The sequence below is a fragment of the Trachypithecus francoisi genome, unplaced genomic scaffold, assembly GCF_009764315.1.
Source record: "Trachypithecus francoisi isolate TF-2019V2 unplaced genomic scaffold, Tfra_2.0 Lachesis_group2, whole genome shotgun sequence".
Classification (NCBI taxonomy): Eukaryota; Metazoa; Chordata; class Mammalia; order Primates; family Cercopithecidae; genus Trachypithecus; species Trachypithecus francoisi.
The window spans coordinates 150,646,886-150,669,540 of record NW_022681465.1 but is presented as its reverse complement, the minus strand read 5'-3'; the positions used below and the strand labels follow the sequence as shown (position 1 = coordinate 150,669,540).

The 22,655-nt window shown below is 40.4% G+C and overlaps 1 protein-coding gene across 4 annotated transcripts in view; it reads right to left on the bottom strand.

The window, feature by feature from the left end:
* DIAPH1 (diaphanous related formin 1) overlaps positions 1-22,655 on the bottom strand; it is a 106,999-nt gene that overhangs the window by 44,166 nt on the left and 40,178 nt on the right. For 2 of the 4 annotated variants that reach the window (XM_033180862.1, XM_033180860.1), the window contains 10 exons: positions 21,596-21,704; positions 21,024-21,134; positions 20,736-20,854; positions 19,981-20,097; positions 19,263-19,378; positions 18,739-18,803; positions 17,471-17,650; positions 16,043-16,705; positions 14,784-14,898; positions 14,285-14,293 (listed from right to left, as the gene is read on the bottom strand). In XM_033180862.1, coding sequence (XP_033036753.1) covers positions 14,285-14,293; positions 14,784-14,898; positions 16,043-16,705; positions 17,471-17,650; positions 18,739-18,803; positions 19,263-19,378; positions 19,981-20,097; positions 20,736-20,854; positions 21,024-21,134; positions 21,596-21,704 — 1,604 coding nt within the window. The remainder of the gene's footprint in view (positions 1-14,284; positions 14,294-14,783; positions 14,899-16,042; positions 16,706-17,470; positions 17,651-18,738; positions 18,804-19,262; positions 19,379-19,980; positions 20,098-20,735; positions 20,855-21,023; positions 21,135-21,595; positions 21,705-22,655) is intronic. The other 2 variants (XM_033180861.1, XM_033180863.1) reach the window with 1 other exon arrangement.

The window sequence follows — 22,655 nt, the reverse complement described above, 5'->3', positions numbered from 1 at the left end:
TCAAGCCAATCAGTCCTACAGAGTCCAAGTTAATTTTGTCACAAATCTTGATGTTGAACTCTAAAATTCAAAGAATAGAAACTGAGGCACAAGAAGGGAAAATAATTTTCAGTCTCTAAAGACAAAGGGCACAAGTCAACAGCCCTGAGTCCCAGTTACTGCTTGGTTATGATTAGTAATAGTTTCTAGGAGACAACAGAACGGAAGGGAGGTCCTTTTATAGTACATGATCCCCCAACTTCAATAATGGACTAATGACCCCCGGAATTCCACCGCTATAGCCTTCACTTCCCCAGGAATTCCTGTTGCAGGCATCTCTCAATGAAGACCACAAACAGGAAATGGAGGAGTGGGGAGTTGCCTGACATCCTGGAAACGATGTTCTTAAGAACTGCAGGTGGGAGTAAGTAAGTGGGTAGAAAAATGGGCTTTTCAAAAACACTGTTGAGAACACAGACTGACTCTAAAGCCAGTTATATCCGCAGGGCTGGAAGACAGGCTGCGCTATAACGCAGCTCCACCTAACCTCACTCACTTACTCAGGACCAAAACCCTACTTGCTCTGCCCAAGATAAAGCCTGCAGCATTTGTACCTATTCTGCAGGGAACACCCTCCATTATCTTTATCTGACGCTACACCTCCCTTGAGTAAGCCAAGTACCTATGACTAAAAGAGAACATGTAAGAAAGGTGGAAAAAACAGAAATATCTGGAAAAACTTGTGGGTACAAGTCATTAATGGTTGCCACTACTTAAATGAGGCTGCACAAATATGCCAGTTTATCCAACGTCCCTAAAGTGAGATAATGGCAACACATACAACACAGGTACACAAAAATCACAAGATGTTAAATATATATGGCATCATTATATTTTTCTCTGAAGAAATAGGGTCTTTGTGGAAGAATCCTAGATTTCTCAGGCATACATGAAAGATCAGAACACTTAATAATCTCTCTAGAAAATAACTTTCCGTGAGGGTAACATAGCTATGGAATTGCCAAGTTCACCTAGCATACAATAAGCCATGTCTATTAAGCACTACATTAATTCTTTAATTCTGGGAAGAGGAGAGAGTAAGAGGGTCCCATCAGGTGTTAATATAAGAAGCTGCCCAGATGGAGGACTTCTAATTTATATTCTTCATGGTTGTAATACACATAAGGGATAAAGTCAGCACTTTAAAACGATCACTAAGCTATACATTATAGACGGAAAAAATATGCCAACCGAATAGCAGTTATCCCTGCCCAAAGGTAACCATATCACTGATATCTTGGCCAAAATATACAACTATCTGCAAAATCTCACAGAACTAGACCATCATAGATGTGCAAGCTGTAAGGAGGGACAGGGCAAACTGGCATTAATGAACAAACCTAAAGGACAAGAACAGAGCCACACAGAAGCCCAAAGGAAGAACCAGATGCTGAGAGTTACAAAGAAGGGGACAGATCTAAGTCTGGAAGGGTAGCAGAAAAACAGTATTAAAAACCTGGGCACTTCACCAAGCACTTGGTCTTTCCGATAATATAGTCATTGAGCTTCCCACAGATACTTTCCCAGCACACCCAGGATGGTGACTCAATTAGGGAGTGCTAAAAAGATGTCTGCTTCTGGGATGTGGGTGGGGAGGGACTAGAAGGACAGGCACTATCCCAGGCAAGGACTCAGGTATGTCAGCAGAGAGATATGACAAGTTTATGCAAGGAAACAATAGGCTAGAAGGCAGAAGAAAAGGCACTAAAATAAGGTACTAGAAATAAAACTCTTCTCCTGGATTAAAAAATGTTTTATTATGGGAAAAATTAAACTTACAAAAACAGAATTAATCCTCATGTATACATCACTCAGTTTCAACAGTTATTCACTGGTGACCAATTCTGTTCCATCTATACCCCAACACACTTCTAAATCCCAAATATGATCCGCAATTATTTCTGTACGCATCTCTAAAAGATGATGACTTTTTAAAAAATGTGAAGAAACCATGATGACACTACTTTCCAGTTGTCTCAAATGTCAAGTGTTTTGTATAGTTCATTTGGTTGGATCAAGATCTAAATAGGTTCCATATACTGTACTGGTTGATAAAATTTAAAATTCTCTCTTAATCTTTATGTTCCTTTCCATCTCATTTTTTCCCCTGAAATTTATTTGATGAAGAAATCAGGACACTAATCACCGGTAAAAAGCAAGAAGCACTAGCACATCAGTGACTTTACACAGTCACTGGAAGCAAGCACCTGAGGTTTCTCTCAACATGTCTGCGTTCTTGCCACTCTCTTTCACTAAGTGCTGGATTCTGAGTCCAATATATCTAGGTTCAAATTCTGGCTTGGTGTTTACTTGCTATAAAATTTTAATAAGCAAAGGACATGTTAATTCTCTATTTTATATCTCCCAATTATAAAACAAAGGTAATACCAATTAGGCACTATGGAAATAATGTTTTGATAATTGGAAATAATAGGTGATAATCCCCTGTCACAAATCTGACATTAAATAGGTATTCATAATTTAAGACTGAATGAGAAGGCAAAGTACCTGCATCTTTTTTTTAGGTGCTTCAGATCAGTTTTAATCTCTGCTGTGTCTCACCCACGCTAATTTAAATAAATACTGAGTATACTGCAGATTTCTAAACCATTCTCCATAACAAAGGGTGCTAGAAATACCCTCTGTTTTATTCAGGGTTGGGAAGGGAAGTAACAGGGCAAGCGCAGAACAAAGAGAACAGATGGAATAAACACCCAGCCCCCAGCCTGAGCCTGCAGAGACAGCTGCTGGTTTTCGTCATACTGCTGTTTTTTTCCCTTCTTTGTTCCTGAGGTGGAAGCCAGGAAAGGGTGGGGAAAGAGGAGGGGGGAAGGGGTGGAGATAGGAGGGCCGCCATCTCTGTTACTGAAAGTCACCTGATCTTCTCCTCCAATCCCTAGTCTCTGACCTCACCATCTGGAACCTGAGCCAAAATAGCTCAACTGCGCTCACTCCGTGGCGGAAAAGAAAAATGCAAGCAGAATAGGAAAAACGGGAAATTCTTGGGATGGATTTTTGCAGTTTTTCTTGCTAAGAAAAATGCAAACACACACACATGAGAGTGCCGTATCTTCCCATATTAATAGATCTAAAAGAAGAAATCACTGGCTCTAAGAAGAGTTGGGATTGTTGTAGGATCAGGAGGAAAGAATGGTACCATCCCATCTTGCAGAAATGGGGTTACCAGTGCCCTTCTGTTATATCACTGGGGTCCCTTGCGGTACTTAAAAATGAAAAGTTTTTTGTTTTTTGTTTTTATATTGGAATCTGTTTTTTTCAAAAAGAAACTGTTAAGAGGGAACTAAAGGATGCTGTTACTTGCTTTATAGAACTGAATGCTAGTACTTGGCTTGGCAGACGAAATCTCAGGTCCAAGTACTTCTAGAAATCTAGAAGTGCTCTAGAATCTTCTCCAAGCATCTCAGACACTGAAATTTCCTTTTTAACCCCGTGTCTTTTTCATTATAATATAACCACATTATAGAAAAATTAAAAGTATGTAGTACCCTAACAAAATCTCTGTTACAGTATTCTAGTATATTCCCTTCTAATCTTTTACTAATGCATTTCTTTTTAATATGAAACAATTGTAATAAGGTGTACATAATTTGTTTCCTGCTTTTCCCACCGAACACTGAATAACAAGCATTCTTCCATACTGCTCCAAAGGCAATGGGCAGGAGTTCTAATACACGGAACAGTTACAGGACACCAAGTTCTAGAGCAATTAATCTGCAGAACAAAAACTGAAATGGAGGCCGGGCGCGGTGGCTCAAGCCTGTAATCCCAGCACTTTGGGAGGCCGAGGCGGGCGGATCACAAGGTCAGGAGATCGAGACCATCCTGGCTAACACGGTGAAACCCCGTCTCTACTAAAAAGTACAAAAAACTAGCCGGGTGAGGTGGTGGGCGCCTGTAGTCCCAGCTACTCGGGAGGCTGAGGCAGGAGAATGGCGTAAACCCGGGAGGCGGAGCTTGCAGTGAGCTGAGATCTGGCCACTGCACTCCAGCTTGGGCGACAGAGCGAGACTCCGTCTCAAAAAAAAAAAAAAAAAAACTGAAATGGAAGCAAGAAAAAAAGTAGGGTAGGCCACTCCTTTCCTTTAAAGACTTTTAGAGAGCTGCATCCCTTTGCTAGCAGTACAAAGATCTCCTCCTGTTCAAGTATCACACTTAAGTGAAGTCTGGAAGGGCCCCTGGCTGAACTTTGCAAGTCTCTCTTCCCCATATCATAATGGTTATAAGCTCTAGTATAAGTGGCCATACATTTACAGAGCTGATGTGGTTAACTAACTCTTCAGTTCATTGTTATGTACGAGTTTTTTTTAGGAAGATCAAAAGGACATGTATACATGCTAAGATGCAGTCAGATCAAATGGGTTACTGTAGCTACTGTTCAAAAAAAAAAAAGGACAATTATTTCATTACTCCATTTTTGTTTTATTCTTGTGTTCATTATAAAAGTAATGCCTGCTTATCAAACATTTATAATTTTTTAAATGAGGAAAATCTCTGCATACTGATAGGAAGACTCTCCAGGATATAGAAGCAAGGTATAGAAACAGTACAGATAGTATGTTCCTTTTTTTTGCTAAGAGGAAGGACAAGAATCTGTATCAGCATTTGTTTATAACTGCATTTTTAGAGAAAATCTAAAGGACAAACTAATAAAAATGGTTACCTCTAGAAGGTAGGAGAGGGAGAAGGATGGCATGGATGAATACTAGGGTGGGAATGAGACGTTTTTACACTGTTTCAACTTCTGAACCACTTATGTTATCTAGACAAAACAAAAAACAAAAAAAAACAAAAACAGATAACAGAGAAGCTGAAAGAAAGGCCCCAGAGGAAACATTCCATGGAGACACCCTTAGTACTGCTCGCAAACTAGCCTGTCTACAACCTTATGTTTGGAGGGAGACCTGTTCAGCATCAGCAGGACAGTTATTTCAGGTCCAACAATTCCCAAATAGTGTAAGATCAAGGGATCCTCAAAACAGTGCCTTTTCCTTAAGGCAACAGTTTTGGTTCTAGTATGTAGTAAGAGAGCACTGGATCACTCTTATTCACCCCAAACCTTAGTTCTGCTTTGACACTTGCTAGATATCCCATTTCTTCGCCTAAATACATCTCTGATCGCTACCAACTCCAGGTCTCCACAGCAAGAGAATAACCAAGCTTGAACAAAAGTTATGCCTGTATAGCTGTAACATTCTTCATCTTGATCTCTACCTCCTCCAGTTTCTCACAACTCCTTCCATGTTGTACAAGCCCCAGTCCAGCACAATACTCTACCCTAATCATTCTGCTTTCCATCTATCCTCCACCTGAGTCAGTCTCTAAGTGGTTCCGAGCTACTTCATTGACCACAGAGGACTTCTTCAAAATGTCCTTCTAAGATGGCTACTGAGACCTGGTCTGGAAGATGGCAAGAAAAGTGCCTCTGAAATAGTGACTCCAAAATTGACTGCCAAGTCAACAGAAAATGTTGAATTGTTTCCTAATCAATCTCATATGACCTCCATAAAAACAGGGATAATACTTATATAATACCTATTCAGACACAGATATCAAAATATTATTAAGAGAACAGGTGAAGAGTGGCTTAATTCACATCATTAACATGCTCATCATGCAATCCTTATACTAAAATTTGAGATTTACTGGTATCAACAGACATTTAAGGCTAGGAACTGACTGTACCAACATGTTAGAAGTTTAAGTAATACTGATCCCCCAACTAGATGGTCTAAGCCTCAGACAATGACATTTAAAAGGACATTTGGTTAGAAATAAAATCTGGAATCCACAGATAATGGCAGATGGTACCTTGGATTTAAAAGATACCATTTCAGTCTATATGTTTCTAGAAAAGAGTAATACAGGCACACACTAAAGTTGGGATGGCTAGAAAGAGGCTCTAAAAATGAGACTAGCTGGGGATTATTAGGAGTTAAGATATGACACAATGGGTTGACTTTGACTATGAAAACCTTTCTGCACCAGCATATTCTATCCAAGTTAGACCAGGGGAATTCCCTGAAGAAATGGATTCAGTATATTATCTCTGGCTAGTTATCGATATATAATGTGGATAGGTTCTATTATGTCCTTAAAGTAGTTTTTCAACAGAAACTGAGACAGAGATGGGATTATGAGTGTGTATATAATGAGGCTACAATGAGCTACCAAGCTGATAAAATACAAACCTCTCTTTGAGCCCTCTCAAAAGAAGGCTATGCTTTCATGAAGGTATCAGACTAAAAATCAAAAACTTTTTCCAACCTCTGGACACCAAGAAGAACACTAATATTGCTACTACAGAAAATACTAGCTGCAACAGGACAAGATCCTTTTGTAAAAGGGCAAGCTGTAGCTTTCTGGATAATTTAACTGCTGATCAGTCCTCCAAATAAATTTCCTGACAGGTAGAGGGCAGTATACTAAGCAGCTTGTATTTGGAAAGGACAGAGGTTGCCGCTCTCTAACGTGATGACATCACTACCAAACGCTACAATGACACAGCTAAAATAAAATAGATCCATGTGCCATCTGGTGGCAAAAAGCAGTAAAGCACACTGCTAGAAATAAAATATCAAATTCCCCCGGTTGAGAAGAAAATTAACATTTAATTTCTTTATCTGATGATGCAGTACCTTAAATCTCCACCAGTAAGTCTTCTGTGGAAATTACATCAGCAGCCTTCATGCAATAGTTTTAAAGTTTTGCCCCAGTTTAACTCTATACTCCTAAACACTGGTTGTAAGCAAGCAGCAGCTCCTGATGTCTGACTTTGGTGCACAGAATAAGAGAATGAAACTCAGACCAAAACAAACAAAATAACAAAAGGACTATGAAGGTTGTCAGAAACAAAAGAAGAGTTTGACATGACAGATAATACCAAAGACAGCTTACTGCAAGGAAAAAAACAAAGTAACAGAACCAGAAGTTTAAAATTGAAAGATATCTTTTAGGTTCATGTATCTCACTTTACAGACAGAGTCAAGGTATGAAAGATAACCTTTGGTGCAATCTTATTAGTGGTCGGACTAAAACAACATATCACTTTTCCCCTACTAGACATTACCACGAATTTTTTTTTTATTTTTGATGGAAGTATAAATTGCTACAATCTTGTACCTAGCAACTTAGGCCCAGAAATTTTATTTTTAAGAATTTACTGTGCAGAAGTACAAGTTTGCAAAGACAATTAAAAATGGATGTTTCCTTCAGCATTGCTAGTAATAAAAAAATGGAAAACTTATTTGCATTATATGACAGAATACATCTATGAGAAATAATGACACAGATCTATATGTAAGGACATCGAGATGCTAAAACATGTTAAACAAAATACAAAACAGTATAAAATGTATGAGATCACACCAATTGCATTAAAAAAGAAGTGTGTATACCCTCATATTTCTGTAATTTTGTTTTTAATTCCCTTGCCCCTTTTCCAGTAAAGTTTTATTAAAAAATTTACCACACTTTCTCACTTGAACTAAAGAAGAAAAGGATTTTCCCATTCCTTTATTAGAATAACATATGCATATAAAAAGTATGATTTAACCACAGTCACTCTGGGGGAGGACACCTTTTTACCTTGTATTTCCAGTGTGTTCTACATATTTGTTAAAATGAAGATAACAAATTAGTCCAGGAACTGGCTTTAGACAGGACCATGGTAACAGAGGAAGACAGAAGGTAGGTAAAAGTAATGATGGAAGTCTCTGGAAGTTCCTTTTCTGATTGCTTCAGTTTTGTCAGTGAAGCAGAAAGAAAACATCTTCAACTGAGAATGAGGATGAGGGAGGTTTGGGCTGTTGAGGAGGGGAAAAAAAGGTGTGAAATAACCTTTAGGAGAGCAGGAAATTCAATGAATTCGTAATGCTTAAAATATGATTGCCTGGCAGTATCAAGGGCCAAGCAACTTCACAAATTAAGCAAAAGAGAGTTGGAAGAAATAACACCCAGTAAGTTAGCAAGAAAAGTAAAAGTGTTTCCTATCCTGAAAGCTAAGAGAAGAAAGTCTATCAAAGGAGGACCCAGTTGCATGGTTTTCTCCAGTCATGTTCAGTTGCACAGCTACAGGAGCAGGAAAAAAGACAGAAATGGAATTAACAGGGATTGTGGTTTTGCCAATCGAGTATGAAATGAGAGAGGTAATAGAAAAACAAAACCCAAGAGAATGATTGTAATGATAAACTAAGGAATTTTAGCTCAGGGAAAGAGTGAAGTCATCAGAAGGAGAAGGCGAAGCACAGTGAAATGCTGGTAGGACAAATGGATTAGCCGGGCTGGAGGACTGCTGGGGTCAGGATAGCAAAGGGAGTAAGGTAAAAAGATAGAACCTGGGTGGTATGACATGATATCCTAGAAGTGGGGAATGGGTGAGGTAGGATAGAGGACAAAATCAGTAGAAGAATTCAGGAACTGAAAGGCCAGAATATTGGTAGGATCATGACCTTTTTGAAAATTCCTAAGAATTAAGTCAGAGCTAGTACTGGAGTACAGAAGAGAGTGGATATGAGCAAGAGCTACATTGGTTGAGAAATGAGGAGTAACATGGGTGTCAGTAGATGATAACATGAAGAGAGAAAATGGGTGACATAACTTGATGTCATAAGATTTGAAATTGTTGGTTTTTAGGAATTGTTTCCTTTTAGGAAAGAGGCAAAATGATCTGAGAGTGGCAATGAAGAACAAAGATTACATCTACCCCATCTCCAAGTCCACTGGGGTGTGGTCTATGAGAACAAAGAAAAACAACCCCGTGGGCCGGGTGTGGTGGCTCACGCCTGCAATCCCAGCACTTTGGGAGGCCAAGGTGGGTGGATCACCTGAGGTGAGGAGTTTGAGACCAGCCTGGCCAACATGGTGAAACACCGTCTCTACTAAAAATACAAAAATTAGCCACGTATGGTGGCGCGCGCCTGTAATCCCAGCTACTCGGGAGCCTGAGGCAGAAGAACTGCCTGTGACCAGGAGGCAGAGGCTACGGTGAACTGAGAGCTTGCCACTGCCCTCCAGTCTGGGCAACAGAGCAAGACTCCATCTCAAAAACCAAACCAAACCAAACCACACTAAACCAATCCAAACCAAACCACATGAGCAAGCAAAAGGGAAAGTAGTATTGAAGAGAAAACCAGGTTTCCAGTAGAGCAAGGTGAAAAAGGTTTTGCCAGTAATGGACCATGAATTCCAGAGGGTACAGTGGACCAGTTTCAGGAGCTTAAGTGGGATGGGAGGAGACAGAATAGGAACTACACAGAACCTTATTGTGATTAAACTATGGGAGATGAAGGATGACCCAGGAGTCTGGGGCTGCCTGTGGTAAGTGACATAAACCAAGATAAATGGCATAATATTAGATCCAGTGGATTAAAAGAAAATGGTGATAGATAGGTTAGGGTATAGAGGGGTATATGAGGGGTTTGGTTTAGGTTCCTTTTTTATACCACTAGTGACAGTGAGATGACAACCTGGAGGAGGTATGGTACTTTCTCCATGTGAAGAACTTCTGGTAACCCCAGATAATAGGGATAGATTTATGTTTTTAAATCACAAGGGACTATTATCTGATATTACAAAACTTCCTAATTTCTTTGTGCTAGTAGTCTGACCCTACTCAAAACCCAAGAGAAACCAAGTAATTAAAAAGTAAGAATCCCAACAAGTGTTCACTTGAGTAGTACCACTAGTCCTAATCCTACCGACTTGAGTGGAGTAAGGAAATGATGGAACAGACATCCTTCTGCTAAGGGACTCAATGAACAAGGTAGAGCAGGTTGAGCTCTCACAAAATCTTGCTGCTAAAGGTTAAAGCTGCAGAAGCTACAAAAATTCACTAATAAAGATGCAACTGGGTGAGTGCCACCTAGTGGACAGAAGAGAATCACAGGGAAAAAGAAAAAGACCCTTAGATTCTTTTTGGGAAAGAATCAGCAGGCTTCCTGCTGAAGCCTGAAGCAAGAAAATTATGTCAGGGCAGCAGACAGGAAAACCTATCTGTTATGGCTAACAGTTCTGACTTCTGGAACAATAGTACTGGACCCACACAGTCAAATGCCAACTAGAATACTGTTATTTTTTAATAAAATTCTCAGTTCTTAGTGAAGGTCTTACTTTTTAGCCAGAGTTTTTTCTAAATTACTGCCATTAAATATTTGCAGAACTGTTCTGATGCTCACAGTTCCCATAACACACCTCTTACTTTAACAAGTCTAATGTTCAATATTGTTTCTGGAAGGAAAGAATAAACCTAAAAATAAAAGTCACTGTACTTAAGACATGAGTTATCATTCACCATGCTATGGTTCAAGAGGTGGTAGTGTAACGATCACATAATCAGCAAAAGACAGTAAGAGAAGAAATACAAAATGAAAAACTAGTTTATCTTGTACATACAAATAATGAGCTGCCTAAGGCTACTATAGCAATGAAAATGCTCCCTTGGAGAAAATGAAACAACAAAAACAGAAATTTAACTACTGGACATGTTTCCAAGAAATTAAAAAAGAGTCAACAAAGAGTCCATGATAAAAGACTCCCTGCTGATCACTATAAGGAAAGTGAGAATGTGAAAAAGGACTGGAAGTTTTATGGCACTGCCTATCAAAAGTAAATTCAAAATATTCCCTGGTAGGGAATAAGTTAACTGAGTAAGTAAATTCTTCATTTATGGGAAACAAAGCCTTCAGAAACAAGACACTAATCCTTAAAAGAGAAATAATGTGTAAAAGAATCTGGAGTATAAAATTCTGGGACCAGTTCCTGTCTCTCAGCTCTTCTCTTGTAAAGAGGCACACATATTCTTGAACCATAATGAAGCAGTAACAGGAGACTCTTCACTATAGGAAGCAGATGTGCAGAATGAGGCAGGTGCTTTCTTCAATGCCCATTCTTGGAGGGGCCAGTAGGTATACTGAAGGTTTTAGGTATCAATAGAACGTAAGGGGGATACAGGCATGCTTAACAAATAGCAGAGTTGTGTTTAGCAAGCAAGAGAGGAAATAATGCAATATGATGAAAACCTAGTGTCCAAATAGCTTCATCAACACTGGACTGAAATCATCTAAGCAGTGCTTCTACTAGATAAACATGTCTTATTTCTTCAACTGGATTAGTTCTGCTAGAGTTGAATATAGTCAGAATATGCTTTCTCTTTTATAACCCTAAATATCTAGTATCTCACTTACTTTCCCTAATCTATTATTGTTCCCTTTTTTCTACTCAGTCGCTGCCAATTCAAGGACATTTGCATCTGAGTGAATGAAGTGGTTCCTGAAGGCAGTATATCCCCTTTCTTGCAGCTTTTGTCCGGATCTAAGCTTTCAGAGACGCTTAGGGCAAGAACATACACACTTCTGAGAAGTAGAAGGCTAGAGCAAGGACTTTGGAGTCACTGTTTAGAGTCTGAATTCTGGCTCTGATACTTTTTATACAGTTTGGAAAAAGTTATTTAATCTATGTCACTACTTCATCTGGAAGATGAAATATTTACAAGGTTGATAATGAGTAGTTATCTATCATTTAATTATATCATCAATATCAAGACTATGAATGACAGACTTGGTAACTGACACTGGCTTCAGTATTCAAACTGAACTGGTTCAATATTCAATTCAGTATTCAAGAATTACTTTTAAAAAGTAGTAAGGATGGGCCGGGCGCGGTGGCTCAAGCCTGTAATCCTAGCACTTTGGGAGGCCGAGACGGGCGGATCACAAGGTCAGGAGATCGAGACCACTCTGGCTAATACGGTGAAACCCCGTCTCTACTAAAGAATACAAAAAACTAGCCGGGCGACGAGGCGGGCACCTGTAGTCCCAGCTACTTGGGAGGCGGAGGCAGGAGAATGGCGTAAACCTGGGAGGCGGAGCTTGCAGTGAGCTGAGATCCGGCCACCGCACTCCAGCCTGGGCGACAGAGCCAGACTCCATCTCAAAAACAAACAAACAAACAAACAAAAAAAGTAGTAAGGATGGCCAGATGTGGTGGCTCATGCCTGTAATCCCAGCACTTTGGGAGGCCGAGGTGGGCAGATCACCTGAGGTCAGAAGTTCAAGACCATCCTGCCCAACATGGTGAAACCCCGTCTCTACAAAAATAAAAACAATTGGCTGGACATGATGGTGCGTGCCTGTAATCCCAGCTACTTGGGAGACTGAGGCAGGAGAATCACTTAACCTGGCAGGCAAAGGCTGCAGTGAGCCACGATCACACCACTGCACTCCAGCCTGGGCAACAGAGCGAGACTCTGTCTCAAAAGTAAAAAAAAAAAAAAAAAAAAAAAAAAAAGTAGTAAGGATGAAGATCTTTTTCTGAAATATAAATACTAGAGATGTTTAAAGCACTGGAAGTAAAGTATACTTGCTGTGATACTGAGATCTGGGTCTTCTGAGTGCTTGCAATTTTTGAGAGTTTGAAATTCCTTATCTGACATAAACCTAAACTCTAAATAAGAAGCACAAAGATCTTTTACTAAAGTTTTCTTTTTATTGGCCTTTTGTGAATAAGGGGGCCACTTTGGTATTTTAAAAAATACTACTATATCCCTATTCACAATGAGAATATAATGCCAAGGAAGACCACTAAACTGTATAAAACCCAACTAGAATTAATAGGAATACAAATGCACAGAATAAAAGGATGGGGATTGGGGTGGGAGGAGAAAAGAGGCCCAGTCAGTATTCATTTGCAATGGCACTAAGAGTGCAGAGCCCAGACTCAAGAAAGAAACTTACGCCAGAGGCCAACATAGGGATTCCGTGAACTTACAAATTAGAAAATCATTTAATTTTGACTTTGTCAACTAGTCTTCATTGATACACTAATACAGTATATGTGGTTACCATCACAGTATTTTAATTAAGAGAGTGGAATTAATCCCGTAGGCTGGACTTTGGCACGGAAGGTGACAGTTTTCTTAGAAGGCCATTTTGACCTGAACGATAGGGCAACAAGACAGATCTGAGCATTATGGTCTTATATTCCTAGATACACACACACACACATATGCAACTAGGGGCCACCAAGGCACCTCGCAATCTGTTAGACTCCTTATTAGAACAAGGTGTTTCCATCAGATCACTTAAGGAAAAAATAAGAATTGCCTGTAAAAGTACTAACTGACTAGGGGGAGGCAGGGAAAATAAATGCTCCAAAGTTGCACTTAATTTTCATCACTAGGGTCATAGTAAGTCTCTAAACAAACAAAAATGCTGGAAGAAGATGAAAATATGAAATTATTGGGTTATAATTATCATTATACATGACAAGATCTTTCAAATACTCTCTCTCTCAGGGGAAGTAACTACAAGTACCCTATCACAATGCAGCACAAAACCACAAGAATTAGGAAGTGAAGAAAGAAGAGAGCAAAGTAGATCAGCTCTTCTAAACTAAAAGGAAACATATGAAGGCTAAAAAACAAAAGCAAGAATTTATATAGAAAAAAATGGACCAGAAGTCAAGACTCCTGGTTCTGATCACATAACCTTGGGAAAGCTACCTAACTGTTCAGAGTCTATATATGCTACAGAACGGAGATAATACACATCCTGCCTGTCTCATAAGGCTGTTTTGCATATCAAATAGGGTAATATATGTTAAGGCACTATGAACACTGTAAAACAGCACAAATGTAAGGTACCAGTATTACCTACGTTGTCCCTCACCTTCTAAAGAGATGAAGTATGTTGTAGTTTAACGTGAAACAAACTTCCTTCCCTATTAGTTCATGCCAAAGCTACTGGTCCTTTTGAACTCCAGGGGAGGAAAAAAAACCCAAAAAAACAAAAAACAAAAACCTAGCAAAGACAAGTCAACCCTCAATCTCTGGTCTCATTTTTTAAATTAGAAATTCCTGGCCGGGCGCGGTGGCTCAAGCCTGTAATCCCAGCACTTTGGGAGGCCGAGACGGGCGGATCACGAGGTCAGGAGATCGAGACCATCCTGGCTAATACGGTGAAACCCCGTTTCTACTAAAAATACAAAAACCAGCCGGGCGAGGTGGCGGGCGCCTGTAGTCCCAGCTACTCGGGAGGCTGAGGCAGGAGAATGGCGTAAACCCGGGAGGCGGAGCTTGCAGTGAGCTGAGATCTGGCCACTGCACTCCAGTCCGGGCGACAGAGCGAGACTCCGCCTCAAAAAAAAAAAAAAAAGAAATTCTTTTATATCTATTTCAGCTTTTTCTCTAATATTCAAGAGACCAAACTAAAAGGCTCTTTTGTATTCTTACCTTTGGAAGCTGCAGGAGCAAAGTGCCAGGAGAGAGAAGGCATCCAATATTGGAAAGAAATGGAAGGAAGAAAGGGAATCACATATGGTTCTTTGTTACTGTAGACAGTCACTCAGCCACCCAAACTGTTAGACTCTATCCACCCCTTATTAATTATGTACTTAGAACTGGAAATTGCACGTTAAGGCAATGCCAGAATCTGTTCAAAAGTATCATCAAAATGGGCCCAAATCAAGCTCTGTCACTTTAATCTCATATCCCTACAAGTTATACTGATACAAAATACCTACATACAACAGTTCTCTTTCCCAAACCAAGTAACTCCACAATATTTAATATAAAAACATATTTTCTTTCTTTTGAATGGGAAAACCCATCGGTCTTCCATCCAACGTACCCTTTCTATCCTCACCCAGGGAAAGGAAGGGAATAGGAAACCTAATGAAAAAATATTCTAAGCCCTACACTGGACCTTTGCATCAATTAGGAAGGTACTCACTCTTGGTCTGGGCAGAGAAGGTAAGGGTAAGTTTGGCAAAAAGTTCATTGTTCTCAAAGCGGTCCTCCTTCACCTTTGTCCAGAAGCAGTCCTGGGAGAGGTCCTCAGCCACAAGCTGTGGATAAAGGCAGGGTGTTAAGAATTAGTAAACTGAGCCCTGTACTTTTCATCCTAGAAAATGGATAAGGCTGTAAAATGGGTGGCTGGCTGATTATCAGCAACGTCTTACTAGAATAAGACTAACCTGAGGCACAGAATAGCTGCAGTGGGATTAGGAGACGATACTTCCAGTTTATTTGTTAATTGGTGATTATTCAAGACCATATATACTACATATCCTCCTCCTAACTCCATATCTTCTAGCTTCATAAGCATTAAGTCTTTATTTCAGAGAAGTTTTGCTCATCATCATATTTTTCCCACCAGTTTGGCTAACTGTGCCAAATTTGCTCATTGTATTAGCAAATCCCTAAGGTCCTTTATATTAACTTGGTTTCTAGAAGCAAAAGGCTCAGAATCACAGGCATCTCAAACACATCATGGGAACAATACTGTGCATGCAAATATGGCCTGTGTAGGCCAGGCGTGATGGCTCACACCTGTAATCCCAGCACTCTGGGAGGCCAAGGTGGGAGTATCACAAGTTCAGGAGTTCGAGAGCAGCCTGACCAACATGGTGAAACCCTGTCTCTACTAAAAATACAAAAATTAACCGGGCATGGTGGCGCACGCCTGTAATCCCAGCTACTCGGCAGGCTGAGGTTGCAGTGAGCAGACACTGTGCCACTGCACTCCAGCCTAGGCAACAGAGCAAGACTCTCATCTCAAAAAAAAAAAAAAAAAAAAAAAAATGGCCTGTGTAACTCACATCCTGCGGAATTGGGGTAGGAGAGTGGATTCATAAATCCATGACTTTGGGATCAGCACAATTATCAGTAGTTTGCAGACTAGTGAATGATTATTATCAAACTGTGTGTTACCATGGTATTCAAAGTCTCAGAGAAAAGGCAAAAAACATTAAGTATAAGTTTAGTTAAGATTAAATTCAGAGTACAGGGTTCACAGAACTCTCCACGGTGATGTATGGAATAAAGAAAATGCCTAATATCTGCGGAATAAACATAAGCATGAGTGAAACTTGAAGACAGAAAGATGTACGCCCTAAGGAAGGCGCAGCCCATCCATGCACAAAATACAAAGTAGAAAACTGAAACTGTTTCTCAAGATTGACTGGTGAAGAAATAGACAGAAACTGTTACCTTGGACCAGTTTGGCCTCCGGAGCTGCACCTCTGGCTTATAAAGCTTTTTGGGGGTTAATCCAAATGGCAGAACTGGGGCTGCAGGAACTCCAAATCCAAATGGGGGAGGTGGAGGCATACCCATTCCGGGTGGAGGTGGAGGAATGCCAGGGCCTCCAGGAAATGGAGGAGGTGGAGGGATTCCAGGACCACCAGGAAGAGGGGGAGGAGGAGGTGGCATTCCTGCTCCTCCTGGCAAGGGAGGAGGTGGGGGGGGGATTCCAGCATCCCCAGGCAAAGGAGGGGGTGGAGGGATGCCAACATCCCCAGGCAAAGGAGGGGGTGGAGGGATGCTAGCATCCCCAGGCAAAAGAGGGGGTGGAGGGATAGCAGTACCTCCAAGTAAAGAAGGGGTTGGGGAGATGCAAACACTCCCAGTCAAAGGAGGTGGAGGAGGAGGTGGAGGAGGAGGAGGAGGAGGAGGAGGAGGAGGAGGAGGAGGAGTGGTACTATCCCCAGGAGCAGGTGGTGGTGGAATAATAGCGCCAGAGTCACCAGGTAAAGGAGGGGCCGGGGGAGCAGTAGCACTACTAGGAACAGAAGGAGCTACAGTAATAGCCGCCGCAGAGAGGGAAGCCATTTCTTTCTTGGCATCTTCCAGTTCCTTTGTCAGCTTGGCAACCTACAGAAATAACATCAATGTGAGTACTTCTCACCCCACTTCAGGGACTACTGAGCCTGGAAGGAACCTAATAAATAACTTAATCCAAACTTCTCATGTTACAAATGGAGGAACTGAGGAGTCAGAGAAATGATATGATCACCTAAAGTCACACTGCTTAGCAGCAGAGCCAAAAGCAGAATTCAGGTCTTCATGTTCTTAGTTCAGCATGCTTTGTATGCTTTGTATTAAGACGACGATTTCAACTTTTATGTTAAACTCTCCCTTGATTAGAAAATGTAAAGGTCAAGTAAATCAAATGTTCTAGTTAAATAACTAATATGTGCTACACAGATGATTATATAACCACACAAGTAATCAAGTTATCAGATACTTGATTTAAAGATCATTTAAGTATTCACTACTGCAGAGAGAGTAAGGATAAATCTGTGCAGAGATGACTAAAGTAACAGGAAATTAGCCAATTTTTAATAGTTTAGTTTTTATTCCTAATTTATTAGAAGACTTATTACCTTTATTTCTGGGTGGTAATGCAACTTACTTTACTCTTAATGTTCTTCTGTATTTTCCAGATTTTCTGTCTTATGTATTACTTACCCTCAACAGAAACCAAAAGCCAGTATATTATTTTAAAAATATGCACCATGTAACTAGACTACCTATTAGTAGCTGAACCCTCCCTAGGAGTAAGATGACTGACTCCTGTTCCAAGCCATGTGCATCCAGAGATTACAGGTCACTCTGCCTTCCCTGCTCAGGCATTACCTCTCCTGTGAGCTGGGACACCTCTGCTTCCAGGTCCTGTTTCTCTGTGGCAATTTGTTGCTTTTCAGAATGCAGTGCATCCTTTTCTCCCTGAAGATCTTGAAGCTTCTGCTCAAAGTCACTTTCCAGCTTTTTCATTTCCACCTGTAGCTCATGTCGGGCTGTTAACTCTGAGTCCAGCTAGAGAAAAAACGAATCAGGCTCCCAGCAAGCTCTCCATCTCAGTAAGAGGCACAGTATTATTACCCATAATTCCCTCCACCTCCTCTTTTGCCTGGGGGTGCTGGAATCCCCTCCCCTCACCATCTCCTGTTCTGGGCCAATACTTGATCTACAGAGCTCACAAATCCAGGCCATGCTTGGGGAAAAAAGCACCATGATTCTGACCTTAAAATCAAGGTCTGGCTGTGCGCGGTGGCTCACACCTGTAATCCCAGCACTTTGGGAGGCCGAGGCAGGTGGATCACCTGAGGTCAGGAGTTCGAGACCAGCCTGCCCAACATGGTGAAACCTCACCTCTACCAAAAATACAAAAATTAGCCTAGCATGATGGTGGGCGCTTGTAATCCCAGCTACTTGGGAGGGTGAGGCAGAAGAATAGCTTGAACCCGGGAGACAGAGGTTGCGGTGAGCCGAGATGGCGCCACTGCACTCCAGCCTGGATGACAGAGTGAGATTCCATCTCAAAAAAATAGAAGTAAAAATGAAAATAAAACAATCAAGGTTAAAGGAGAGGGGAATCGGTTCATTTCCATAGATTCCCTATTTTTATAGTTAAAAACAAATAATAAGATTTTAAAGGTATTTAAATAGGACTGCCATGATAGTACAATCCCAATATTCTCTAGGATCAAAAACCTATTCACCACAGTAAGAGTTCTTAACAACTGAAGAGAAAAAGGTAACTCTGACATCCTCTAGTTCTACTGTTCTAAGGACCTTAGTTCCTATTGTTCTAGGTGTAAGAGGCCTAAAATGCCAAGCAAACCTGAGCGTGCCATTACTATTATATGAGTATCATCTGTCTTTCTTTTCCTGCCCAGTAGCCCAAGAACTGCAAGCCTACCACTAGAGCTCCTCATGAAGACATCCATATCACTTTCTCCAATGACTAACCTACACTGGAAAGGTTTCCCCTGGGCACTACACTATTGGGTGCTAAACGCTTCCAAAATACCACAGAAAAAAAACTGTCTCACAGATCAGGAAAATAATAATCCTCAAAGAAAGATATACTCAAACACATGTTTTTGGTCTCTCATATGCACCTGCTTTTCCAGCTCTGCAGCTTTGGCTTCAGATTTCTCCACCTTTGTCTTATCAATCATTTGATCTGAAAAGAAGAGTCAGTAAGTAAAGCTCCTAATTCTCCTGGTCTATTTATTTCATACCTAAGCCCTTCCAAAGAACAGTCTTTTTGATCATTTTTATTATCTTTCTTAATGTTCTGCACTAGACAAAGAAATGAAACTTTCGGTTAAGTTCAACATGTAATCTGAGTGTGTGGTAAGGCCACCATGCTGGGTGGCATGAAGAATGCCTATGAGTGATACTTTTGACTCTCTGAGACCACCAGGAGTTCCTGCAAAAGGTGCTGGTGTGTGTTTTATGTAAAAATAAACTAAAGACCTATAGATTCCTAGCAAAAATGCTGGTTATTACCTAAGAAAGGACAAAAATGGAAGTATCTGGGGACTGGAAAGGTATCTTCTCTGACATTTTCACTGAAACAAGATGCAAAATGAAAGGAAGAAGCAATACTTGGAAGAGACAGATAGAAGAGTATGCTTACCAATTAATCCCTCAATCTCAATCTGGAGGTGACGGCACTTGAAGTCAGGATCAGCCCCATTCTTGTGCAGAACTATCTGGGAAATACATTCTTCAATCAACTTATAGTACTGGGGTCTACAAGAGAATAAAACAGGGTCACCAAAGGAAAATCAAAATATAATTTTCAGAAGTATTCAGGACCAAGAAAACTTAACTGCTTTGACAACTGAGAGACCTGGAAAAATTTTTGTAAAGTTAATACAAGTATCACTGCCATGCTAAGAAGACTCCTTTTTCCACATCAACTACCCTACCCCATCTACTTCAGATAATCAAAACTTCTTGCCATCTGCTCCTAGTGCCAACACTTTCCCATCTAAAAATTTGGGTTTGATCCTTCCTGTGATGGATAGTGCTATTGCTAAATCTATACTTCTAGGAAACTAGAAAGAATTTTAAATTGCCACTTCTCTTTGCTATCATCTTCATCCTATTTACCTACTCCCCTCCAAAAACAGAAGGGCATTTCACCTTATACACTGTGACCTCTTCCATAGGGATGTCTTTGAATGGGATTAAAGAAATAAGACAACTTCCTTTATTTCTGTGACTAATGAACCCTAATCTTGGGTCTTTGTCTTTACTTTTTCCCTTTACAGAACAATCTTTGAATTTAAGGAACTCACTCTCTCCACTTAGGCTCAAATTCAAAACTTCCCATAAGCACACCATCTTACCTGGCCTCATAGTCATTTCGGACCAAGAGTAAGTGCTGCAGGATGGAAAGGAAGTGTGGCTCTGCCTTGGAATCCTTCACTGTGTTTAAGAGAATCTGAAAGACTTCATTAAAGTCAGTGGAAAAGGGGAATAGGCTAAGGAAAGCAAATATGTAGAAATTATGTTTGACAGGTGGCTTATTTAACTCTTGAAAAAGCTAGGGACAAGTAGCAAGACACCACTTCCATTCTACTGGCTGTTCTTCCCGTAAACATCACCAGAAACTTGAAGCTCTCTAAAACGTCCTTTAGTCAAGGGACCAGTGAGTTGGGTGGTACTATACACACAGAGGTTTCCTAGTAAGTACTTGGCTTGAAGATCAGGCAGTAGACAGTAACTAAGAGGTAACTGCCTCAAAGTCACTTATTGAAAATATTAACAGGTAACTAAATTACTGCCTCTGTCAGTTCAAACATCTCTAAAAGCCAGTTCTACATCTTAGTAAGCTAAGCTATCACATTCTAGGAAGTTTACACTGATTTTGATGGCTTCCATGCTCAACAACCCTCAGATCACCTTTACTAACTTCCCTGGTTTATGATAAGGTAAGTAAAGCCAGCAGCAATAAAAATACATCTGCCTTATTTAATGAGAAGACACATAAGCCCGATGCTCTGTTCTGACTCATCATCTCCCAAACCATTCCACACAGGGATCACGGAACTAAATACAATGAATGGCTCATCTATCTTGAACCTAGTCAGTAAAAGGATATTCCATCTCCATGCGAATGTCATCCAGCCGTCCCTTCAGGTCATAGGAATCCTCTTCCCCTTGTTCATCAAACACATTTAGTTGCACTCTCATATCTTCGTTTTCAATCTCTCGAAGGTCCTATCAACAAAAGTAGAAGTTAGGGAAACCCAAAAGTATCCTCTGTGGTTAGAAACCTAAGCTTTTCAACCTGGTTTTTAATTGAAAACCAGAATTATCCCAGGGATGACTGGAGCTGTAGAGCAGGAAGGAACCAGTCTAGCCTTTCTGATGAAGTGTAATATCTTACCTGCAACACCTGATGTAGCCCCAAGCGCATCAGTTCACTTCTGATGTGAACTCGGAAGTCAAGTTCCTCAGCTGGTGTGATGAGAGCATTGATCAGCTGTAAGCATCCAACCTAAAATAAGAAAATTCAGCAGCTATGTCAATGCTAACTCCTGGAGATCAACAATCCATTTTCTTTACATGCATTCTTAGGTCCCCAAATACAACTTGAAAGATACAGTCCAAAAACTCTAAAAATGACTTTTCTACTATAGCAATGAGACCTGGTTTGAGTACAGAACTGGAGAGCCTAAAACTCTAAATGGATTCCAAGGATTTGACAGTATGTTATTGTAGGTCTCGGTTTTCCTAGATTGTAAATATATATCATGCCTTTTTCCATCTCATAATGAGGAAAACAGTTCATTCTTTACCTTCTTAGAAAGAAGGTTCATCATTTTCCCTTCATAACAGATTCTGAAATGTAAAATATATAGTTGGGAGTCACTCCATGTATTTTATTAAAAGGTCAAATGAATTTGTCTGTCCATCTTGAATTCTATTCTCGGGCCGGGTTTCAGGGGCTATACATGCCTTCAATGCAATAGTGGTCCCACTTTTTAATCCATCCAGCAGTGGCTGGAAACGTTCCACTTCATCCATCTCAGCTCTTTCTGTCATTGCCTCCAAAACCCTTTCATTCCTGCCCAAGAGAAAGGAAATGGAGAGAACTTTCCAGGTACTCTAACACAAATTAGTAGATTACACAGGGGCACAGACCACTTAGGAAACAGGACATTATTAGTGTTCCAGATTTCTCACATTATATTGTCACTACTCAAGTTTCCAGAAACTGCTGAAAGCTAAGGACCATCTCTTCAGGGAAATGCATTCCCTACAATCCATCCCTAGGCTCCTATCCATAAATACCAAATCAAGTGCCCTGTTACATGAAGTATAAATTGATACAACTTTTGGAGGGACATTTAACAGTACTAATCAATTTCTCATGCATGTAACATATAGTCTACTTCTAGAAATGTATCCAACATATGTGCGTAAATGTGAAAGAAGATATGCACAAAGATGTTCACTGCAGTATCATTTGTAAAAACGATCACCTAGAACAGATACAGAAATCTGCTTTAAAAAATATCCGTAAGTTGGCTAGGCACAGTGGCTCACGCCTGTAATTCCAGCACTTTGGGAGGCCGAGGCAGGCAGATCACAAGGTCAGGAGTTCCAGATCAGCCTGGCCAATATGGAGAAACCCCTCTACTAAAAATACAAAAATTAGCCAGGCCTGGTGGTGGACTCCTGTAGTCCCAGCTACTTGGGAGGCTGAGGCAGGAGAATCGCTTGAACCCAGGAGGAAGAGCTTGCAATGAGCCCAGATCGCGCCACTGCACTTCAGCCTGGGGAACAGAGCGAAGCTCTGTCTCAAAAGAAAGAAAAAAAAAAATCTGTAAGTCCAGCAACAGGGAAATTGTTAAATAAATTATAGGCCATACACACATGTATATGGAATACTAACTAGCCACTAAAGATAATAAGGTAGATCTGTAAGTATGGATATAGAAGAAATGTCCAAGATCTATTATTAAAAAGAAACAGGTTGAAAAGAATGATTAAGCTTTCGTTAAACTAAATCCCT